This window comes from Monocercomonoides exilis (assembly GCF_001643675.1).
Source record: "Monocercomonoides exilis strain PA203 chromosome Unknown scaffold66-335014, whole genome shotgun sequence".
NCBI lineage: Eukaryota > Preaxostyla > Oxymonadida > Polymastigidae > Monocercomonoides > Monocercomonoides exilis.
The window spans coordinates 82,950-103,779 of record NW_027150611.1 but is presented as its reverse complement, the minus strand read 5'-3'; the positions used below and the strand labels follow the sequence as shown (position 1 = coordinate 103,779).

General features: G+C 31.7%; 4 protein-coding genes across 4 annotated transcripts; 1 reads left to right on the top strand and 3 right to left on the bottom strand.

Moving 5' to 3' along the window:
• Positions 1-47: 47 nt before the first annotated feature.
• Positions 48-813, top strand: MONOS_18336 (putative dynein light chain Tctex-type 1). Its single transcript, XM_067871347.1, has 4 exons — positions 48-134; positions 186-309; positions 359-436; positions 501-813. The coding sequence occupies exons 1-4, from the start codon at positions 69-71 to the stop codon at positions 569-571; spliced, it is 339 nt and encodes a 112-aa protein (XP_067719083.1). The 5' UTR covers positions 48-68; the 3' UTR covers positions 572-813.
• Positions 814-2,100: 1,287 nt separating this feature from the next.
• Positions 2,101-6,390, bottom strand: MONOS_4482 (uncharacterized protein; the record flags this gene model as incomplete). Its single annotated transcript, XM_067874558.1, has 2 exons — positions 6,238-6,390; positions 2,101-6,168 (listed from the first exon to the last, which is right to left on the bottom strand). The coding sequence occupies exons 1-2, from the start codon at positions 6,373-6,375 to the stop codon at positions 2,101-2,103; spliced, it is 4,206 nt and encodes a 1,401-aa protein (XP_067719082.1). The 5' UTR covers positions 6,376-6,390.
• Positions 6,391-6,500: 110 nt separating this feature from the next.
• On the bottom strand, positions 6,501-8,040 carry MONOS_4483 (putative PAP2 superfamily). Its single transcript, XM_067874559.1, has 3 exons — positions 7,698-8,040; positions 7,281-7,647; positions 6,501-7,215 (listed from the first exon to the last, which is right to left on the bottom strand). The coding sequence occupies exons 1-3, from the start codon at positions 8,015-8,017 to the stop codon at positions 6,607-6,609; spliced, it is 1,296 nt and encodes a 431-aa protein (XP_067719081.1). The 5' UTR covers positions 8,018-8,040; the 3' UTR covers positions 6,501-6,606.
• A 22-nt stretch (positions 8,041-8,062) lies between these two features.
• Positions 8,063-12,243, bottom strand: MONOS_4484 (uncharacterized protein; the record flags this gene model as incomplete). The annotated part of the gene is made up of 3 exons (XM_067874560.1): positions 8,063-11,864; positions 11,946-12,055; positions 12,121-12,243. The coding sequence occupies 3 exons, from the start codon at positions 12,241-12,243 to the stop codon at positions 8,234-8,236; spliced, it is 3,864 nt and encodes a 1,287-aa protein (XP_067719080.1). The 3' UTR covers positions 8,063-8,233.
• Positions 12,244-20,830: the final 8,587 nt, after the last annotated feature.

The following is a 20,830-nucleotide window of genomic DNA, read 5'->3' as shown; positions in this document are numbered from 1 at the left end:
AAGGATGACTTGTGGATTTTGAAGTTCTTAATCAGGAATTATCCCATATATGAAAAAATAGAAAAAAGATGTCTTCAGAACTTCCTGAGGACGCAAGCTTACCAAACGAAACTATAACATCAATAATTAAAAATGTTTTGTATATTTCTTTATTTGAAGTCATAGTTTAACATGATGTTTTAAAGGCTTCCGAAACAGTGTTAAATGGAAAGCAATATCAACATGATTTAGTATCACAATGGATTGAACAAATACATGACTTATCAATAAAGGATTTTCAATCATTGAAGCTTCCATTTAAGTTCATATGTTTGCATTTTGCTTTCACTAAAATGAAATTAATGTATTATTTCAAAAGTGACAACGCTCATCGTTGAAAACAAGGAATCATCTGTTCACATTTATAGCACTGCTAAAGGCAATCGAAAAAGCGATGGTTTGTTTTTATATTATTATAGATATTTTTTCCTGAGTAATTTTTTTTATTCTCATATCACCAGGAAAAATTGAAATTCAATATTCAAATTCAAGTTTAAATTGTCTCGTTACAGTTTATTGCATCAAAGTTTGAGAAAGCTGATTGTTCATGGTTTTTAAAAATCGAAGAAAACGGTAAGCCTTAAAAAAGAAGATTACACCAAGATTCACCAACTTTCAACACATCAAGAAAAACGCTGTTTCATGTTGCTTTTTGTAATATTATTGTCTTTTTTTTATTGTATGTCATAATTTAAAATGAATTTGGGCATAAAAATTTTTTCTTATTAACAGACACGACAACAATAACTTGTAAAAATTGTAATGAATCAATAACCGTCCAATATTTGTAACAAACAAAAACACACGAAAAAATAGCATAAAAAACATTTAAATAAAATTAAAAATAAAAATGATAAACATTACTGATAAATAAATTTAAAAAAGCAAAATAATTATTACGACATCAATTACAGACGATTTGATAAAACTAATTTTATCATCAAAATGAAGATAAAAAATAAGATAAGAAACAAACATTATAAGTTAAAATAAAACAATAATAAATTCAACTGAAACATTAACATTGAAATAAAAACAGCAAAAGAAAACAAAACATTAGAAAACAGGATATTTGCTGTCTAAACATAACACAAATATCAAAGAAAAGTGCTTGTGAATGAATGTGTGGCCTGATGAAGAGCTCAAAAAAATTAATATTTCTATTTTGAACGAAAAGTGAATGAAATAAAAAATTAAAATAAAAACAGAAAGAAAAAAACAGAAAAAACAAAATCAAATAAAAATATTAACTTTCAACTATAGTCAAACTAATTTATCTAATAAAAATTAAAATTGAACAACAAAAACAGTAAAAACTAACGACTCACAACGCTTAACTCAGAAAAACTATCTGTTTTAGCGGTGCAATCATCATCATCATCACCATCTCTCACAAATAAATGTATTCAACAAAACTCCATTGCATTAAATGACCCCAAATACAAACATTTCTATTGGCAATGCTATGCACTTTCCACATTGTCATTCGCTCACAACACAAATAGAGACAAAGAAGTGCGAATAACTTATCAAAAAATAGAACGAAGTTAACTCAGAACACTCAGAACACTCAGAACATGATGCTGCAGATGAAGATTGATTAAAAAAAGTGACAAAAATTATCTTTTCTTTTCTTTTGAAGGGATAAAAACATCTTATTCACGCAAAGCAAAGACCTCACCAGCATCACTCCAACTGCATTCCAACCATTTTTTGCTGCTTAGAAAACGCTAACAACAACTCAACAGAAGGCAAAAGAGCACATTCAAACAGAATCGTCCATTCATCTGCACTTTTCGTGCTGGGCTGCCCAATGAACACAGAAAGAGGTGCTAAAAAAAAATGAAGTCAATGCCAATAAAAAAATAAGCAAAGCAGAAGCAGAAGCTGAAGAAACAAGAAGTCCACAATACAAAATTCACACACACACAGAGAGAGAGAGAGAGAGACACACACAGACGAAGAGTCAAGTAATTTATTTTGCTTTTCTAATACTTTTTTCTATTCTTCTCTTCTCTTCTCTTCTCTTCTCTTCTCTTTTTTCATTCCACATTCTAATTCCTATTGCATTGATTCCATCAGAACCGAAGAACCAACAAAAGACTCAATTTGAGGCTGAGACAAAGGAAGAGGCAAAGGAAGAGGCAAAGGAAGAGGCAAAGGAAGAGGAAGAGGCAAGGGCAGCATAAATGACTGATTCATCTCCATCTCAGCTGGAACGAACAATCCATCCTCATAAAAGGAAGAAGAGCAATCATTCATCGTTGAGGGAGGAAGCAGACAAGGAGAAGAGGAATCGTCAATGGCAGAAGGGAAAGAGGCTAATGTGAGTGCTCGCATCTTCGATCGGAGCAGACGGGTGCTTTCTGGTTGAATTTTGCTGGAAAAGGACTCTTTTCTGTTTGAAGAAGAAGAAGAAGAAGAAGAAGAAGAGGAGGAGGAGGAGGAGGAGGAAGAAGAAGAAGAAGAAGAAGAAGAAGAAGATGATGATGATGAAGTTTTTGATGTTGATGGTTTTAGTGGTAATGAACAAACATTTATGAAGGAATTGGCAAGAGGCATGCAACTTTTTATAGAAGAAGAAGAGGAGGAGGAGGAGGAGGTGGTGGTGGTGGAGGAAAACAAAGAATAAGAAGAAGAATTTGAAGAAGAATTAGAAGAAGAAGAGGGCAAAGCCAATGAAGGACTAACCACGCAATTTGGCAAGGAATGAAGAGAGGCAGGAGAAGAAGCACAGCTTTCGACGATGTTCGGGGCGACATCAGAGAAGCTGGAGATGCTCAGAGAAGAAGGAGAGAGAGGGCGAGAATTGGGAGAGAGGGTTGTAGAGACAGAAGGAAAGAAAGTGGAAGAGGAAGAAGAGGAAGAAGAAGAGGAAGAAGAAGGAAAGAGAGGAGAAGCAGGAGAAGAGGAAAGAGGGGAAGAGGAAGAGGAAGAGGAAGAGGAAGAGGAAAGGGAAGATGATAATGGATTAGTTAAGGAAGATGATAAAATAACAGAAGAATTTGAATAATGAGCATGAATAGAAGAAGAAGAAGAAGAAGAAGATGATGATGATGATGATGATGAAGAATAAGGAGGAGAAAAAGAAGAAGGAGAAAGAGCAGAGAGAAAATCGAAAGAAGGATGAGGAGAAGTGAATGGAGAGATCTTTCTGAGTGAATGAAACACAGGAGAGACAGGAGATATGCTTGAGGAAGCATCAGAGTCACTTTCAGACAAACACTCAACATCATCTGAAGAAGAAGAAGAAGAAGAAGAAGATGATGATGATGAACACGATGGAGGCATCATCAATATTGAAGATATCTCTATTTCTGTCTCAATTTCTGGTTTTGTTGTTACTGTTGATATTTCTGATGGTGAAGAATATGAAGAAGAAGAAGAAGAAGAACAATAACAACAACCATCCTCATCCATTTCCTCCTCCAACCCCTCCATAGAATGAGAAGAATCAACAGCAGGCAGAATGAGCTGGCTGTTAATGAGATGTTCAATTGGAGTGCTGAATGCATCTTCTGTGTGGAATGAGTGGAATGAGTGGAAAGAGAGGGGAGTGGAATTGGGATAGACAGGAGAGACAGAGAGAGAGGAGATGGGGTTGGAGGAGGGATAAGAAGAAGAGGAGGAGGAGGAAGGGAAAGAAGAGGAAGAAGAGGAAGATGAAGAAGAGGAAGAGGAAGAAGGGAAGGAAGAAGATGAAGAAGAGAATGAAAGAGGAGAAAGAAGAGAAGAGAGAGGAGTGGAGAAAGACAAAAAGGGAGAGGAAGGAGATGGCAATGGAGAAGGAGAAAACGAACAAGTAGAAATAGTTGAAGAAGAAGAAGAAGAAGAAGGCAGAGAATGATGAAAAGCAGTAATAAGTTCTTGTTGATAGGCAGAAAGAGGAAGAGGAAGAGGAAGAGGAAGAGGAAGAGGAAGAGGAAGAGAGAAAGAGAGAGGAATAAGAGGAGGAGGAGGAGAAAGAGGAGGAAAGCTATTCACAGGAACATACGAAGAAAACAATGGCAGAGAAGGAAGAGGAGGAAGAGAAGGGAAAGGATGAAAAGGATTATTAACAGAAATCTGCTTGCTATCTGATGATGGAGTAGAAACAGTTGTGAATGAATCGAATTTCTGTATTTCTGGTTCAAATGGAATGGGGCCAAAGAGACTGAGATTGGGTGCACAATAAGAGGAAGATGGAGGTAAAGAAGAAGAAGAAGAAGAAGAAGAATATTTGAATGGAGGAGCAAACATAGCTGCAGATGATGAAGAATAATAAGGTGTCATTGGAAAACTACTGTTTTCTTCACAAAATGCTCTGTTTTCATTTAGCATCTCCATTTCCTGTTTATCTTTCGCTTCAATCAACTTTTCATTCTCACTCTTCCTTTTCGCTCTCTTCTTCTTCTTCCTTTTCTTCTTTTGAATTCTCTTCACTTTCACATTCCTCTCAAAATCAACATTGTCTTTTCTTGTTTTCATTGAATCTTCAGAAAGGTCTTCATATTCTTCTTTCACTTCATCCATCATTTCTTCTCCTCCTTCTCCTTCTCCTTCCCCTTCCTTTCCTTCTTCAGAATCACTGCCAATATAATCATCTGAAAGACTTATTGAAATGTTTTCTTCATCATCTTCTTCCTCTTCCTCTTTTCTTTTATTTCTTTTATGTTTTCTCGTTTGCTTTCCTTTATTCATTTTTTCTTTCTGATTCTTCCTCTCTTTCCTCTTGCATTCACTCTTCTTTCTCTTCTTCTTATTTTGTTTCTTCTTCTTCTCTTCTTCTCCAATCGTATCTTCATCAAACTCTCTTTCTCTTCTTTTCTCTTCTTCAATTTCTTCTCCTTCTCTTTCAATTGACATCTCTTCTTTCACTCTCTCTTCCACTTCTGCTTCTTCTAACATTTCTTCATCATATAAATCTTCTGAAAATTTCTCACTTTTTTTCAAAGAAGTTGTATTTTGCGTGACATGTGTGGAATAAGTGTCATCCAATGAAACTGAAGCCATCTGCGCCTGTGGCAACGTCGAATAATAAAACGAAGTTAAATTTTCCTTTTTTCTGATCTTATTCAATTCGATCTTTGCAGCCACTGATTCTAAATGGCGATGCTCTTTTGTCTCTCTTTCTGCTGATTGATCCAATCCAACAGAACTTTTCATCTCATTCATTCTTTTTTTGCTTTGCGATTTCCCTTCTGACTCTTCATCTCCTGAGTTTATACTTCCTTTGTCAGATTCAATTATCTCTTTTTCTTTAATTGCAATACAACTTTCAGCATTTGGCTTGTTTTTATTCTTTCTCTCCTTTTTCAAATCTTCATCGGAAGTATCAGATGAAGATTGATCATATAAAAATCCTTCACATACAGGTTTTTTGACTTCATCACTTTCTTGTGAAATTTGTTGAAACAATGGCGGAAATGCAGACAGCAATGAAATCTGTGGTTGAGCACAATTCGTCTCCAAAATAGTAACCTCTGATGGATCGGAAGAGTATTGATAAGGCACGGCACTTTCGGGCGACACTATTGTTTCTTTTGAATCATACATATTACACGCTTTATTTTTTTGAGGACAAAATAAGAATTTTTCATTGTATGAATCAGTCCGGAAAATTTTATTTTGCTTTACCATTGCCCTTGGATCGATTGCTTGGTTCTTGGATTCAGGATTGAGCACTTTCCGATATGAATCACTTACAAATTGTTTGGAACGACATTTGCTAACTCTTATCGGACGTTGATGAGTCGATGCAACAGCTTGAACCGAATTTGAAGGTGGATAGCCAGGTGGACTTTGCTGAACTGGCCAAGGATTAAATTGCAAAATCTTTTTTCCTGCTTTTCTACCAAGAGCATTATTCACTATTTTATTCAGAATTGATGGAAGCAATTTTTCAATGAGGCTTTGATCCGGAGGAAGGTCGTGCAGAGTGTACAAAGGAATAAGATTATTGGGGATCATTTTCATTGAGACTTCAGAAGGAGGCATAGATGCTTCAGCTCCAACACGAAATTGGCGAACAGTAATTGTTTTCCTGCCAATTTTTGCTTTGTTTAAAAGAGAAACTGCCATATTTGTTGAACAAGAATGTTTGAACCGAATAAATCCATATTTCAGTGAATCTCCTGTAGTAAGTGATAGCTAAATTGAAATTAAATCAAGGTAATAAAGGTAAATGTTCTGTAAATGGAATATTTTAAAATTACACACTTGAACATTTGCATAAACTATCGAACCAAAATGTGAAAATAGATACGCCAAATCTTCAGAGAGAACATAGAAAGGTAAATGATTTATTGCAACTCCATAAGGATCAATGTCACCCGATTGCAAAAGTAGATTTGGCATCTCAAACTTTGATCTATTCCCCAATTTATTTATCGGTAATCCTCATTCCTGCGTGTCATATCATCTTTGTTCGTATTTTTTATTATGTTTTTTATAATTAATTTGCATTCACAATAAGAAGAATGCATAATTAGCTTTTTTCGTGTTTGGTTAAGTCAAATAAAACTTGAAATGATTCAAAAATTCTCAAGACAAAAAACAGTGAAAAAGAAAAGAGCAACGAAAAACATATTATTGCTCCTTTTCTTTATTGCCTTTAACTTTTGAGCTTGACTTTCTTCTCATAACATCCTTTTTGTTAACTTTTTGTTTATCTTCAATGATTCCTGCATCTTTCAGTGATTTTTTTGCTTTATTTTCCTTCAACTTTAATTTTCTTCTCTGCCAAAGTTCATCTGCACTTTCAACAATCCAATCAATCATTGAAAATATCCACACAATCGCAGTTCCTCCAAGAACTCCAAAGAAAAGCTGGATGAAAGTGTGGTATCCAAGAGCATATCTGGAGACTGGTACAAGAATAAGCATTACCACTGAACAGGCAACGAGGGCTGCTGACCAAAACTTTGTCTGAGGGCGAGGGGGTAAAATAGGAGGTGGAGGGACAGCTGTAACCTCAACTCCAACTGCAGCGGCATCTTTTTGTGATTTTTGATGAATTTCGTTGACAAGATCTCGATAACGCATAACTTCCATGATAACTTTGTGCCTTTTTTCCATAACAATAATAAAGAACCATGAAAACGCAGTCATGGTGTGTTCACTGGGGTTTCCATATGACAATGCACATTGAATTGTATCTGGAGGATAGAATGACGATGGTCTTGGATCTTTCAAAATCTGAGAAATAAAATAACAAAAGAAAAAACATTTATAAATCAAAAACGAAAAAAAAAAATGCAAACGTCTTTCATCCATGTTGATATAACGCCAGAGAAATATGAGGCAGCGTAAATCAAAATCCCTGTCCAGCAATACATCGGACATTCAATAATTTTCCCAGTGTTTTTATAAATATTTATTAACCCCCAAATTGAACCAACAAGACTTCCAGCGAATATAAAGAAAGTGTTCAGAAAATGCGCAGTAAATACTCCGATATCATAGCCCTCTTTGCACCGAAATCCTGCTACAGCCACTAAAACAGATGAAGCTACAAGCACTACAAAGTAATACGCAATAAGCAAGTTCTTCTTTATTTTTGAAGAGTTCTTTGAAAGAAGAAGGAGGGTTGGGATAATAAAAACAAAAAATGCGCCAAGAGAGAAATATCTGTTAAAAGCATCTAATTGAAATTATCACAAGAAATAATGTTTGCAAACGGAAATGCTCTCACAAAAAATGAAATGCATTGACAAATGGCAACAAAAATTTTAAACGAAGAAGAAATGATAGCGTTTTGATGATGGAGTAGAAACGGTGGAATAATAGCATTGGCAGAACCAGAACAATATGTTAAAGCAAATCTTGATGTTTTCTGAAGGCATCCATCTGGATATCTCTTTATCGGAAAGTTTCTCCAATATTTTCTTCCCAATAATACGTAAATTGCATCTTTGACAACTTGAAATAGAACTGTAGGCGTGAGAGAGAGAAAAAGAGTAAGAGCAGCCCATTTTAATGACTGTTCATGTTCTTCCATTGCAAAATTGAAATTTTTCTCTGATCGATCCATATAATAAAAATATTGACTTATTCGAATCTTATCAAACATTAAAAAAGAAAGTTTAGCGAAGTGAAAAGTTAATTTTTTAAAGAATTAGTTGATTAATGTTTAATAAATACAAAAGTGATGTTGAAATAGAAAAAAACAAATGTCGAAAGAAAAACAAAATCCTGAGAATCGTCTTGCCTCTGTTCATTTTTTTCCTTTCTTTTGATCATGCTTTATGTGCTTTTTCTTTTCTGTTTTTTCTTCTTTTCCGTTTTGTTTTTCTTGAAGTGATACGTCTGAATCCAACTTAGCTTTTCCTTTTTTCGAGATTGTTTTCTTACCCACTTTTTCTTTTTTAGTTGCCAAATTTTTCTGTTTCTCGTTTTCGCCTTCAGTTTGTTCCTCTTTTCCTTCTTCTTCTTCGTTCTTTTCCTTTTCTTCGCTTTCTTCTTCCAAATGTGGGTTTATTAAATACGGATTCGTGTCAAGTTGGTCGAGCATTGTGTCAAGCAACGAAGATACCACTTCAAAACACTTCGACAAAGAAGAAGGAGAATACGAAGATATGTTTGCTGTCACATTCGATTGATATCCAGAACTTTCAGTAATCAACTTCTTGCTTTCTTCTTCCTCATCGTCTTTTTCTTCCTCCTTCTTTTTCTCGTCTTCTTTGAGTTCCATCGAACTAGCTCCTTCTCTCCTCATCCAAAAGTTTTTCACCGCTTCTTCTTCGAATTCTCTCTCGTCTTTCTTTTCCTGTTCATTCATTCTTTTAAGCAGCTCACCCTCGCTCTCTTTCTCAAGCATGAAATATTCCTCTTTGGCTTCTTTCTCTGCCAAGTCATTCAGCATTGTTATGATCTCTTTCTCTCTTTCTTCCATTTCTGCCTTCACTTCAGCCAGCTCTTCACTTTGCGTTGTTAAAATTGCTTCTCTTTCTTCTTTCTCTTTCTGGCTGTCTTCTTTGAATGTCTTCATTTCTTGTTCCAATAACTCGTTTTTGTTCATAAGTTCAGAAAAAGATGATGAAAGTGTTGAAAGAAGGGAATGAGTGGAACAGAAGAGAGAATAAGATAGAGAAAAGGCAATCCCAAGAGATTCACTTATGTCAGCTGATGAAGATGAAGATGAAGATGGTGTTTCTGATGAATCTGCTGGTTGAGCCAAAATTTCCTCCTTTTTGTTTCTGATTGATTGGACAATGCCGAAGAATTTTTCTGTGCAAATGGAATTGTTTAATGACTTTTTGCCTTTCCTTTCTGATTTCATATTTTCTCCTTCACTTTCAGTTTTTTCGTTCTTTTCATTCTCTTTGCTTTCTGCTTCTGCCTCCGTTTCTGCTTCTTCCAATTCTTCTTCTTTTGCATCGTTCATCAACTTCAGCCATTCTGCTCCAATTTCGATGTTTCCTTTCTTCATTTCATTCTGCCTCTTTATTATCTCTTCTTCTTCTTCAGAAATACTCTCAATAATTCCATCAAGTTCCCACATTTCTGTCTTCAAATCTTTAATTGTCTGCAAGAAATTTCGACTGTCAGCTTTTTGCTCTTCTTTTGCGTCGATTCTCTCAATCTTTCTCTTTTCATTGCTGAGCTTTCCTTCTGCTCTGCTTCTCTCATTTCTGCTGTTTCCTTTGCTCTCTTCATCATCAACAGCATCATCATCATTGTTTGTTTTTGCCTCTTCAACCATCTTTTCAATCTCATCAAGTAACACTTCAATAATCTGATTCTGCACATCAGACAGCCTTTTCATCTCTTTTTCCTTCTTCTCCAAAAGAGAAAGATGAGCAAAAGGCAACTTCAGTTCCAATGGAAGAGAAGAAAGAGTTCCTTTTGTAAGCGCTCTGCTCTTGTTGTCTTTGCATCCTACTCTTTTGCATTTCTCTTTCTCTTTCTCTTCTTCTTCTCCTTCAATTCCTTCGCAAACTGCCTCTAACTTCTTCATTTCGTCTTCAATTTTCAACTGAATCACCATCTTCTTCCATTTTTTAAGATCTTCCTTCAGCAGCTTCAACTCCCTTTCTGAATCTTCCTTCTCTTCTTCCAATTTTGCTCTTTCTCTCTCCACTTTCCCCTTCATCACGCTCACTTTTCTCCACTCCTCTTCGATTTCTCTGTTTTTTTCTCTTTCCTTCTTCTCTCTTTCCCTCTCTTCTTTTATCCTCCTCTTCTTTTCCTCTCCTCTCTCTTCCACCAATGCAAAATGCATCATCTGCGCTTTTTGGATTGTTCGCTGCGATTTTCTGATGCGGCAGGCAAGAATCTCCACATAAGAGAACAGAAAGAGCAGAAAGTCTGACAGAGAAGACAACGAAGACAGCGGAATAGAAGAAGATTGCTCTGATGTTTTGTTCTCTTCTTCTGCCTGTTTTTGCGTTTTGTCTTCTTCAAAAGCGCTGCTTTGACAAATATACGAAGACAGTTCTTCGAGTCTTTCCATTGCAGCTGAATAGCGCGCAAATCTTTTCTGCATTTCTTTCATTTCTGTTGTTCTCAGCAAGTCTCCAATTGTGCTCGCTCCTTCTTCTTTTGTTGCTTCTGCTGCTTTTTCCCATCCATCTCCTATTTCTTCGTCGTTCGCTTGTTCTTCTCCTTCTCTCTCTGCTTCATTAGGCCATCGCACTTTCGTGGTTGGAAACCAGTCATAATTCCATTCTTCATTTCCGCTCTCTACTTCTTCAAAAGAATCGCTCTTTTCTTTCATTTCTTCGTCTGTTTGCTCAACTCCTTTTCCCAAACGATGCTTTGTTTCGCTTTCGCTTTCTCTTTCTCTTTTGAAATTCCAATGATTCAGCAAAAACTCAAAAGCAGCATTCAAATTCGATATTTCTTCGTTTAATTCCTTTTCTTTCATTTTCCAAATCTTTTCATTTCTTTCAAGAACATTCTCTTTCTGTTTGCATTTTTCTTCTTTTTCTTCTTCTTTTTTGACATCGTCTGTTGCTTTCACTTTTCTTTGCTCTTCTTCCATTTGACATGCAACCTCATTATCCAATGAAAACATGAATCTTTCTTTTGCATCTTCGCTCTTCGTTTCCTTCATTCTTCTTCGCCTTTCTTCTCTTTCTTCCAGCCAGCACTCTCTCAGAAGCTCGTTTTCTTCTTTCAATTTCGCATTTTCCAGTTTGAGTTTTTCTAATTCATTTGATGAGAATGTAGAAGAAGAAGAAGAAGAAGAAGAAGAAGATGATGATAAAGACAAAGAGAATGATGGTGATGAAGTGACTGAAGGATGAAGTGATAAACGTGATGGTGCTGAAGAATGGCTCTGCTCCTTCTGAACGGTGTATGGATGGAACAAAAGCGGAAATGTTATTTCTTTCAAAATGCTGTTCATTTCTTTTGGTGCTTCTTCTCCGCTTTGCTGTCTCAGCTGCTCTGGTGGCAAGTTGGTTTGCTTCCAAATTCTGTCTCCAACAATCCTGTTGCTCTGGAAAAGCAGCTCAGACACACCTTTCAGCGCTCTTTTCGTTTTCTCCAATTCTGAACATTCGGCAGCAGCGTTCAATCCTTCTTTGTTTTTTGCTAATTCGCTTCTTTCTCTCAAATCATTTGTCTCATTTTCCCAAATAACCTCGTTTTCTTTTCCATTTTCTTTGATGCCTCTCGAAATCTTTCCAATTTTTTTGTGATTTGCTTCATTTGCACAATTCATAGTTATATCTTTCTGCTTGTCTTCTTTTTCATCAGATTGATTTGCATCAAATTTTGAAGAACGAGAAGAATTTGAAAAAATATTATCCTCTGATTGCATTCCTTTAGCGTGCAATGATGAGTCTGTAAAAGCATGAGAAGAAGTCGGGAATGTGTTTTTTGATGACGCTTCTAATGATCTGGAAATAAATTGTTTCATTAACATATGTTTCAGCAATTAATTTAGATTTTTTTTAAAATAAAAAAAAAATCAATCAAACCCGCCTTTAATAAGAGATGATATCAGCTTTTTACTTTCAAGAAAGCTTGTCACTTCGGGGTTAATAGTAAAGTTCAAATCAATTGAGTATTCCTTTTGCTTTGGAATTGCCTTTAAAAAAATTGAACAAAAAAAACACAATATTGTTCGCTATTTTTCGATTAACTCAATCAAACCGTCAAAAATAACAGCAGGACCAATGGCGAGCAAACGGCATTTGGTTTTCCAAGCGAAACAGCTTTGTAATCGAAGATTGTTCCTGGTATTCCCATTTCAGAGCAAATGCGATGAATTTCCATCCAATTCTTTGATATTTCCTTTGCAGGTGGTGGCTGTTGCTAATAAACAATAATTTTAAAAATATTAAATTTATCAATAGATTTATCAGCAAATTAATATTTAAATTATCAAACTTGAAATGTTGTTATTCGAACTTTCAATGCTGGAAAGGCTTTTTGAAAAAGGGTTAAAAAAATGATTCCATCCTACCGCATATCAAAAGCGAATTAAGAAAATAAAAAAGTTCATATTATCGAAAGAAAACCTGGAATTCACTTTCTTTTGTCAAAGTTTTCGAAACTTGCTTTGATGCCCTTTTAAAAGTTTATTTGAATGTCACAAATTTATTATTGATAAATTAATTTTTAAGATACCAATCAAGCAATTCTTTCCGACCATATACGGGAATTGTCATTTATTCATAATAAAATTACAAAAAAGATCAAAAAATTCAAAAAATCGAAAACAGATTGCACAAAATTTTTAACATTCTCACATTAACATTGATAATTGATTATTTGTCATCATTTGAATATTGAGAAAAGAAAATTTCAGAGAAATTCTTGATTTTTTTTCAAAGTTTACGATAGTCACTGTCACTTGATTTTTATATTTTCGCATTGTTTAGATTCAAACTTTTAACAAAAGAATGCAATATAATTATGTACATAAAATAAATCAACAAATTCAAATCATATTATTAATAACGAGTTCATCTACTCGCTGAAAAACATTTCATCACAAAAAAATCAAGAAAACATCTCGAATGCTACGTTCCTTAATGAGTTATTCGCAAAATTCATTCAAATTCATAGTAAACAAAATGACTGAAATTTCTTTGCAGAAAAAAATCTAAATCAAAAAAGAGAAAAAAAGAAAAAAATAAATCATAAGCAAATTGCAATATAAATCCATCAATTTTAATGATAAAAAATAGTTTTCAAAAAAGTGGGTAAATTTTTTTCTTTAAAATTGCAATGTGTTTCAGATGAAATTAAATTGATTTCTCATCAAGAAATCAGTTGCCAAAAGGTTAAGTCAATTTTGATCATCATCTTTTATGAATAATACACAGAAACAAATTTGCATACCATCAAACAAATATAATTCGAAATTATTTATTTTTCATTTAAAAATATCATAATTGATCAATTACCATAATGAATATTTGAAAACCCATTAATCACAATTTCACACAATTTTTTGGTTTTTTGAAGAATTCACGAGACCAAATATTCATTTGTGAAAAATAATTTAAATTGAAGTTCAAATGAAATCGACAAATAGGAACTTCACATGTCCATCAGAATTTTCGATATTTTATGATTGAAGTTTTTATCATTGTTTTTAATTTATTTGTAAAAATATCAGAGTTAGGATATCATTCTATTTGGAAAAAAAAAATTCCAAAAAAATAAAAATAAATATTGGTACATGAAATTATTCTGATTTAAATTGAATAAAACTGCAGAAAATGCAATTGAATAATTATTCCGAAGTGTTTAATACAACGGTTTTTTCTCCATCTCCTGCTCCAAAAAGATCTTTATCTCAACTTCTTCATATATAGAAAGAATGTCATCAGAATCTGGGATTTCTTCCACATCCATTTGGGTGATTATTTTTGAGAGCACATTTTTTCAAACAATAATTTCGATTTGAAATTATGTCTTGAATAAAAAAAAAAAAATAAAATAAAATAAAATTAAATTAAATTAAATTAAATTAAATTAAATTAAATATTATTGAAAAATGAAAAGGCTTGTTAGAAACATCCAGATGCTTATTTTTTGACTTTTGTTTTTAAAACAGTTGTGATCACTTGACAGTTTGAATACAAAATCACTTCCCAATGACAAAAAATTTTGAAAAAAAATGACACGCGGTAAAAAGTTATGATTTCAAAAATCATATCTTCAAACTGAAGCTTTAACGAATTTTTATCCAAAGACATTGCATTCTGATCGGTAATATACAGTCGAAACCGGATATAATCACATCAGTTTTTGCACAACTTTTTGTGACTATATCCAATTGTGATTATACACGATGATGCTATTCACAGAAGAAAATAAAAATTAATTTAAAAAATAATTAATTATGTGTCGATTTTTTTATTTTTGGAAATTCTTCACAAAAACAATTTTCTCAATAGAAACTTGTTTTTTTTTTTTTTATTTTTTTTTTTTTTTTTTTTTTTTTTTTTTTTTTTTTTTTTTTTTTTTTTTTTTTTGTTTGTTTGTTTTAATAAGTTATTCAGACCGTTTATAATGTGTTTTTGAAAAATCAAAAATTTTTAATTTTGAATATAATATCGATTTTTCATTGAAAAAGGCACACATAATAAGAAATAATGTGATAATATTTTTTCAGCCCTGTGATTGTATGCGATGGAAAATGAATGGAAAATTGTCCAAAAATGTCGGTGCATCGAAAAATGTAACTATAAACGAATGTGATTGCAAGCGATGTGGTTATATCCGGTTAAGACTGTAGTTAGATTTCATCATCCGTGTTGCAACAAAAATTGAAAATAAAAAAAACTTCAATATTATGAAATATATCTGTGATTTTTTTTTTGGAATTTAATACTTTCACACAAAAATTTCGGAACAAAAATATCTATTGAATATCAAAAAAAATGGGGCAAAATATGGGTAATTCTTTTTGAAAAGTCGCAAATGTTTATTTTTAAAATTAACTGAATATTTCCTTTTTTGCTCAAATTTTTGTTTGCATACACCAAACTTCTCTAATATGGAATTAATTTCTGGATAATACTATTTCAGACATTTTTGAGGAGATTTGTGAGCTGAAACAGAAATTTGGGCAAAATATGAAAATATCGATTTTTTTGAAAATTAAACATTTGTGACTTTTCAAAAAGAATTACCCATATATCACTTCAGGCATTTGCATTAAATAATTATGCATTTTTCATTGACCATTTTATATCAAAAAACACAACAAAAATGGGTTCATTTTTTGACATTCATGAAATGCAATAATCCTTAATGGTTTGATTTCAACTGTGCCAGTTTACGGATTTTAAAATCAAATGTATTTTGAAATCTGATAAAGTTTAATATTGTTATAAGGGAAACAATTTTTTCATGCTTTGTGCATAAAAAGCTTGAAAGTCCGTATTTTCCCCCAAAATGTCATAAAAAGAATCATAATAGAATTACACATATTTCAAATTAAAAAGATTTAAAAGGAGAAAATGAAAACTTTGTTCCAAAGGAGAAATGAAGGAATATGTGTGTCATTTCATCAAAATCGTTTATGATGAACGTGAAAAAATTAGAAATGAAAGATAAAAAGAAAAGAAAAGGAAAGAAAGAAGAAAAGGAAAAAAAGAAAAAATGAGAAAGAATAATTTGTTTTTCTCGAACAATTGAACAAAATTAATGAACATAACTCATCAACATTTCAAAATGGGTGATTATTTTTGAAATCAAAACTTTTTTCGGGATGTTAATTACTTTGATAATTCATTATTATTTGCCAACAAATCATCTTTTGAAAGGAAGTTGTTTTTCAATCGTTTGAAAAGCTATTTGTTGATGAAAAAGAACGATAAAGATGTTTTTGAATGGAGTCATAACTTTTCTGTGTTCATTGACAAAATTTTTTGAAATTATTGTGAAACAAAAAATCTTGTGCCAAAAAATATGATTTCAAAAATAATCACACAAATATCACTTGAATTTGAATTTTCCAAATGCATGATATCAATTTTTCTGAAGAAAAATTACGAAGGATGCTTTTAATGTTCAAGTCGAAGGTCTGATAAAGAAATCCGAGAATTTCTGTTAACTCTATGAGAAAGAAACTGAAAGAAAAACAAAACATTTCCGTTCATCCTTCTTCAGTCTCAAAACGTCTTTCTTCAAAATCAACAGCAAAGCAAGGTTTTTCGATATTTACGATGAAAAAATGTCATGTTCAAAGAAGAACAAAGAAATTCTGATCGATCAAAATTGCAAAGAATAGAATATATTATGAAGTGTGAAGATCTGAAAACAACAGAAAAAATATTGAAATTTTTGGATGAAAGTCCATGGAGCTGTATTCGTTTGCCAGAAAGGTGTCGAAGCCAGGTTGCTCAGAGATTTGTTGATAAAAGAAGTATAACTTCTTCTGAAAGGATTTTCGCTATCACTGATCAGCGATCAATGTGAAGTTGTCTTTTCCCCTTTTGTTCTCGGTAAAGTGAATCAATTGGCTGAAAGAGCGTTTCTTTTGTATCTTTTCGAAGGGATTTAAGAAAAAACAAAGGAATCAGTTGTACCAATTAATGATTATATGAGAATGCACAATGTTGAAGAAGTGCTTGAACAGATTTATAAAACACATCACAATATTCAATATACAGCTTCTTGGCAATTTGAAAAAAATCCAATTGAGGATGAGCTCAGAATTCAGTATAACAGAATCCAAATTGACTCTTCGTCTTTTTCGATTATTAAAGTGATTAATTTAATACCGAGATAGTTCGAATCTATCAACCGTTTGGAAGTGTCAAAATGTGTTTATTCAGTTGAAACTTCTATGTCTTCAATTACTGTGTTTTCTGAAGATTTGCAATTGATGCAATTCGCTTCAAAAATGAATTTGAGTTTAAAGATTGGTTATTATTTTTGAATTCATTTTTTTTTCTATCAAAAAATTTCAATATGTTAATTTTCATTGAATATTGATAAATGAACACTGAAATTAAATTTCTCCTTACAAAGATATTTTTTTTTGATAATCAACCGAAATATTGTCTTTTTTACAGTTATCATTCTTATTTCATTTGAATGAAAAATTCATTTTATTTGTGATGAAAACTTCAAAGAATCAACATTCCGAAAAAAGTTATGATTTCAAAAATTATCACCCAGGTAAATGCAATATCTGCAAACACAATTGTGAGAAGAACAAGAAGGAAAGATTCTTTCAAATGAGATCTTTTGTGTGCACACAATTCTTTTGATTCTGAAACAAAAATTATAAAGTGAGTCCGAAACGATATTAGAATCACAGAAATCGATGATGAAAGTGATGATTTGAACTTTTCAAATAAAAAATCAATAAATATATTAATATTAAAATATATAAATCAATAAATAAACAATACTTCGTTTCAATTAATGAAAATGACAGTTCAGAATGTTGGGTAAATAATATGGCTAATTCTTTTTTATAAATTTCTTTTTGTGTAATTTTCAAATGAAAAATGTCATAATATCATGAAATTTCTGTTCACACTTATGTTTCTTTTCTGAAATGAAAATAATAATTTCATAATACTGTTATGAACGTTCTCGTGAAGTCTCGTGAGTGGTGACAGAATTTTGATCGAAATGAAACATTTTTGTTTTATTTAAAAATACACCACTGATTTTATTTTTCAAAAAAATTTTTGGCAAATGAAAAATATTTTTTTTATTTTTGAAATACTATTCTTGTTTTTATATATTTAACATGGAAGTTATCAAAATCTGCATTTCTTTAAAGGAGATAATTGAAATGTGCTTTCAATTAAACACAATTGTGTTTGCTTTTGAAATCGTGTTATTTTTATCAAAATTTTCTGTTTGAAAAGTCGTGTTCTACGTTTAAAAAAGAACACATGAAAAAACAACACATTTTTCAAGAAACATTTGACTTTCTTTAATATCAAAAATTGACTTTTTATCCATTTTGCAATGTATTTGTCTTTTCGTTCCAAATAAACTTGTTAATGATTCTAATTGTGGAAAAAATATCAAGCATCACAATAAATACCGGATTAGATCGATTTCATAACATCCACAAGAGAAATAATTCTGTCAATTTTACTCAAAATCCAATTACTCCATGATTTCAAAATAATTTTTTCAAAACACAAATGAGGCTGTTTTGAAAATAGTGAAAATGAAATGAATTAATAGAAATGAGATTTATTTTGAGGGAAATTAAAGAATTATTTCTTTGTGGATATTGTGAAATCTATCTTATCCGGTATTTTTTGCGATGCCCTGTATTTTTTGCACAATCTGAAAAAACTTTGCAATTATCAATATCGCAAAGAAAGTGAAGATATTAAAAATAATCACGCATATAAAATCAAATGGATAATTATTTTGATAAATTTATTTTGAAACGATTATTTTCGTTGAGATGACAGATCAACATGAAACAAAGATTAATTTAATAAAAAATTATATGGTTTCATAGAAAAAGAGAAAGATTTGCAATAAAGAAGATAAATCAATTATATGCATTCGTCTTTGTTCTTCAAAAAATAAAAATAAGACACATAAGACCTGAACTCGAATATGCATTTCTTTTGCGAATTGTTTATTTTTTTGTGAATGTTTTTTTCTTATCGAGAATGACTCAATCTTTTTTGAAATATTCTTTTCTTTTTTCTGTAGCAAAATAAAATTTTATGATCAAAGCTTTGTTGACCGCAATTTATTTTATTTTAGAATTTATGATAACAAATATAAATAAACAATTAAAAATCAAAAAGAAGGTTTGTTTATTCTTTATAAAACTGTAATTTTAAGAATTTTTTTGTTTCTGTATGTTTGATTCGATTCTTGAAACTTTTTTGTTTTTTTCAAAAGAAAGACGAGGATGGAATATTAAACAATTTCATTAACATAAATCTCATCTGTTTTTCTTTTTTTATTTTCTTCTCATATCAAATTTCACAAAATAACTTTTTTGTCTTTTTTTGAACATAATTTTGTTAATCCTTTTTAAATTGTCATTCTTTTGTAAATTGGAATAGTTTTTCATCTCAATCACATAAAATAGAAAGATGAATAAAAAAGAAGAATGTAAAAAGAATTTTAGCAACTTTTTTTGTTTTCTTTGTGAGTGATGTGCAAAACAAATATCATATGACGAATACTTAAAAAATTATTGAATCAAAAACTATTAAAATAAATAGTGATTATTAAACTCAATGATAATTCAAATCTGTGATACATAAATAATAAAATATTTAGCTTCTTTTTTATTTCGTTTTTCAAAAAGACATGCCTTAATTTTTAGATGAAGAAGTTGTGCTTCGAGTGGAAATTGAATCTGAAGAAGCTGTGAAAATCAAAGATAATTGTTCGAAACAATTTTGAGGAGGAAATACGCAAAAAGAAGAAGGAAGAGTGAGATTTGAAAGAAAATACAAGTTTGGTTAAAGCAGAGAAGGAGGACGTGGGGTATTGATGAAGATATATAATTTGAAAGCAATTGTGAAGATAAAGACAATTGAGTCGAAGAAAATCGAGATGTTGTTTGAGTTGAAGAAGGTTGTGTTGATGAAGATTGAGATGAACAAAAAGTGATTGGAAAATTTGTTTATGATGAAGCTCTATGAAGACATGCAGCTTTCCATTGGAAGGTAAGATGCCATGAAGATGTGTAGTCTGTGGTTTCATGATCGTGGACATCATTTTCAATTATTCTTTGATCTTTATTTTCTTTTCTTTGTCTTACATCTCGTTCACAAACCTTTATCTTTTTTTTCTTTTCATGATCTTTTTCATGTGTTGTTGCACTTGAGTATGGGTCACAGCATTCCATTAAGACTTCTCGAATTAATTAATAATGGTATATTGTTGATGAAAATGTTGTTTTTTCAAAGTTAAAACATCAATAAGGATCACAAAATAAATAAAAGCCTAAATAGTTATTACGAAATACTGAAGAACATGAAGTTGTCGGTGATGATGAATTCAATCTATTTCTTTGTTTTTCAAAATCCTTTGAATTAACTTCTTTTTTAACTTTATGCTTTCTTGCATATTCCATTTGTAATTCAGCAAAAAAAAATATTATTAGCTTCAAAATCTAAAGCTGTCAAAGAATTCTGTGAAATATGAAATGTTGTTAAACAAACAGCAACAATATAAAAATTTTCAATCATTTCGATGCTCAATGGATAATGCTGTCGAAATACAGAGAAGACTGTTTTAAAGATTCCAATAAATTGCTCAAAAATCACTTCTTTCTTTTATAACTCAGGGATTCCTTACGTTTTTATGGTGCATTCACCGAACCATGTTTTTGCTCCAATGCAAGCTGAGTCTGCCAACAGTTTTGCGTTTCATAATTTATTTTCAAACGTTGGATACTGATGTTGAAACAACATAATCATGTGTGCTTCCAGGAAAAAACTTCACATTTGGTGCTGGGAATTCCAAGTTTGGGATTGATGCCCACTTCCACTTTAACACAATAAGTCTGGTGCTTTCCACTGAAAAACTTCATTCCAACTTTTATTTTTCCACTTGGTCTGTTTATTGGTAGAATAATGCAATCAACAATTAATCCCACATCCAGAATTTCTCTGATACGATATTTTCCAAAAGATAATAGTGAGTCCAAAAGTGGTTATTTCATTAAGCAGAAAATGTTACGAACATATTTAATAACAATGAATGAGAATTGAAAAATGATTTTGTTATTAATCAAGTCATTGTTGTCGATTTGAAATGAAGAAAATTCGACAAAACAAAAAGTTGATATTGAAAATTGTTGATATATTTTTTTCCACCTCGATGCGGAGTAATTTCTTGATCGAGAAGTTGAAGAAGAATATCGAATTCATTTTATGAAAAACCAGTG

Excerpts from the sequence above, each read along its gene's own strand:
- MONOS_18336 (XM_067871347.1), top strand. The coding sequence starts at position 69 with ATGTCTTCAGAACTTCCTGAGGACGCAAGCTTACCAAACGAAACTATA. Across the intron at positions 135-185 it reads TAACATCAATAATTAAAAAT|GCTTCCGAAACAGTGTTAAA; the intron begins GTTTTGTATATT and ends GATGTTTTAAAG. Across the intron at positions 310-358 it reads GCTTCCATTTAAGTTCATAT|TGACAACGCTCATCGTTGAA; the intron begins GTTTGCATTTTG and ends TTATTTCAAAAG.
- MONOS_4483 (XM_067874559.1), bottom strand. The coding sequence starts at position 8,017 with ATGGAAGAACATGAACAGTCATTAAAATGGGCTGCTCTTACTCTTTTT. Across the intron at positions 7,648-7,697 it reads TTTTTTGTGAGAGCATTTCC|ATATTTCTCTCTTGGCGCAT; the intron begins GTTTGCAAACAT and ends TGCTTTTAACAG. Across the intron at positions 7,216-7,280 it reads TATCAACATGGATGAAAGAC|ATTTTGAAAGATCCAAGACC; the intron begins GTTTGCATTTTT and ends TTTATTTCTCAG.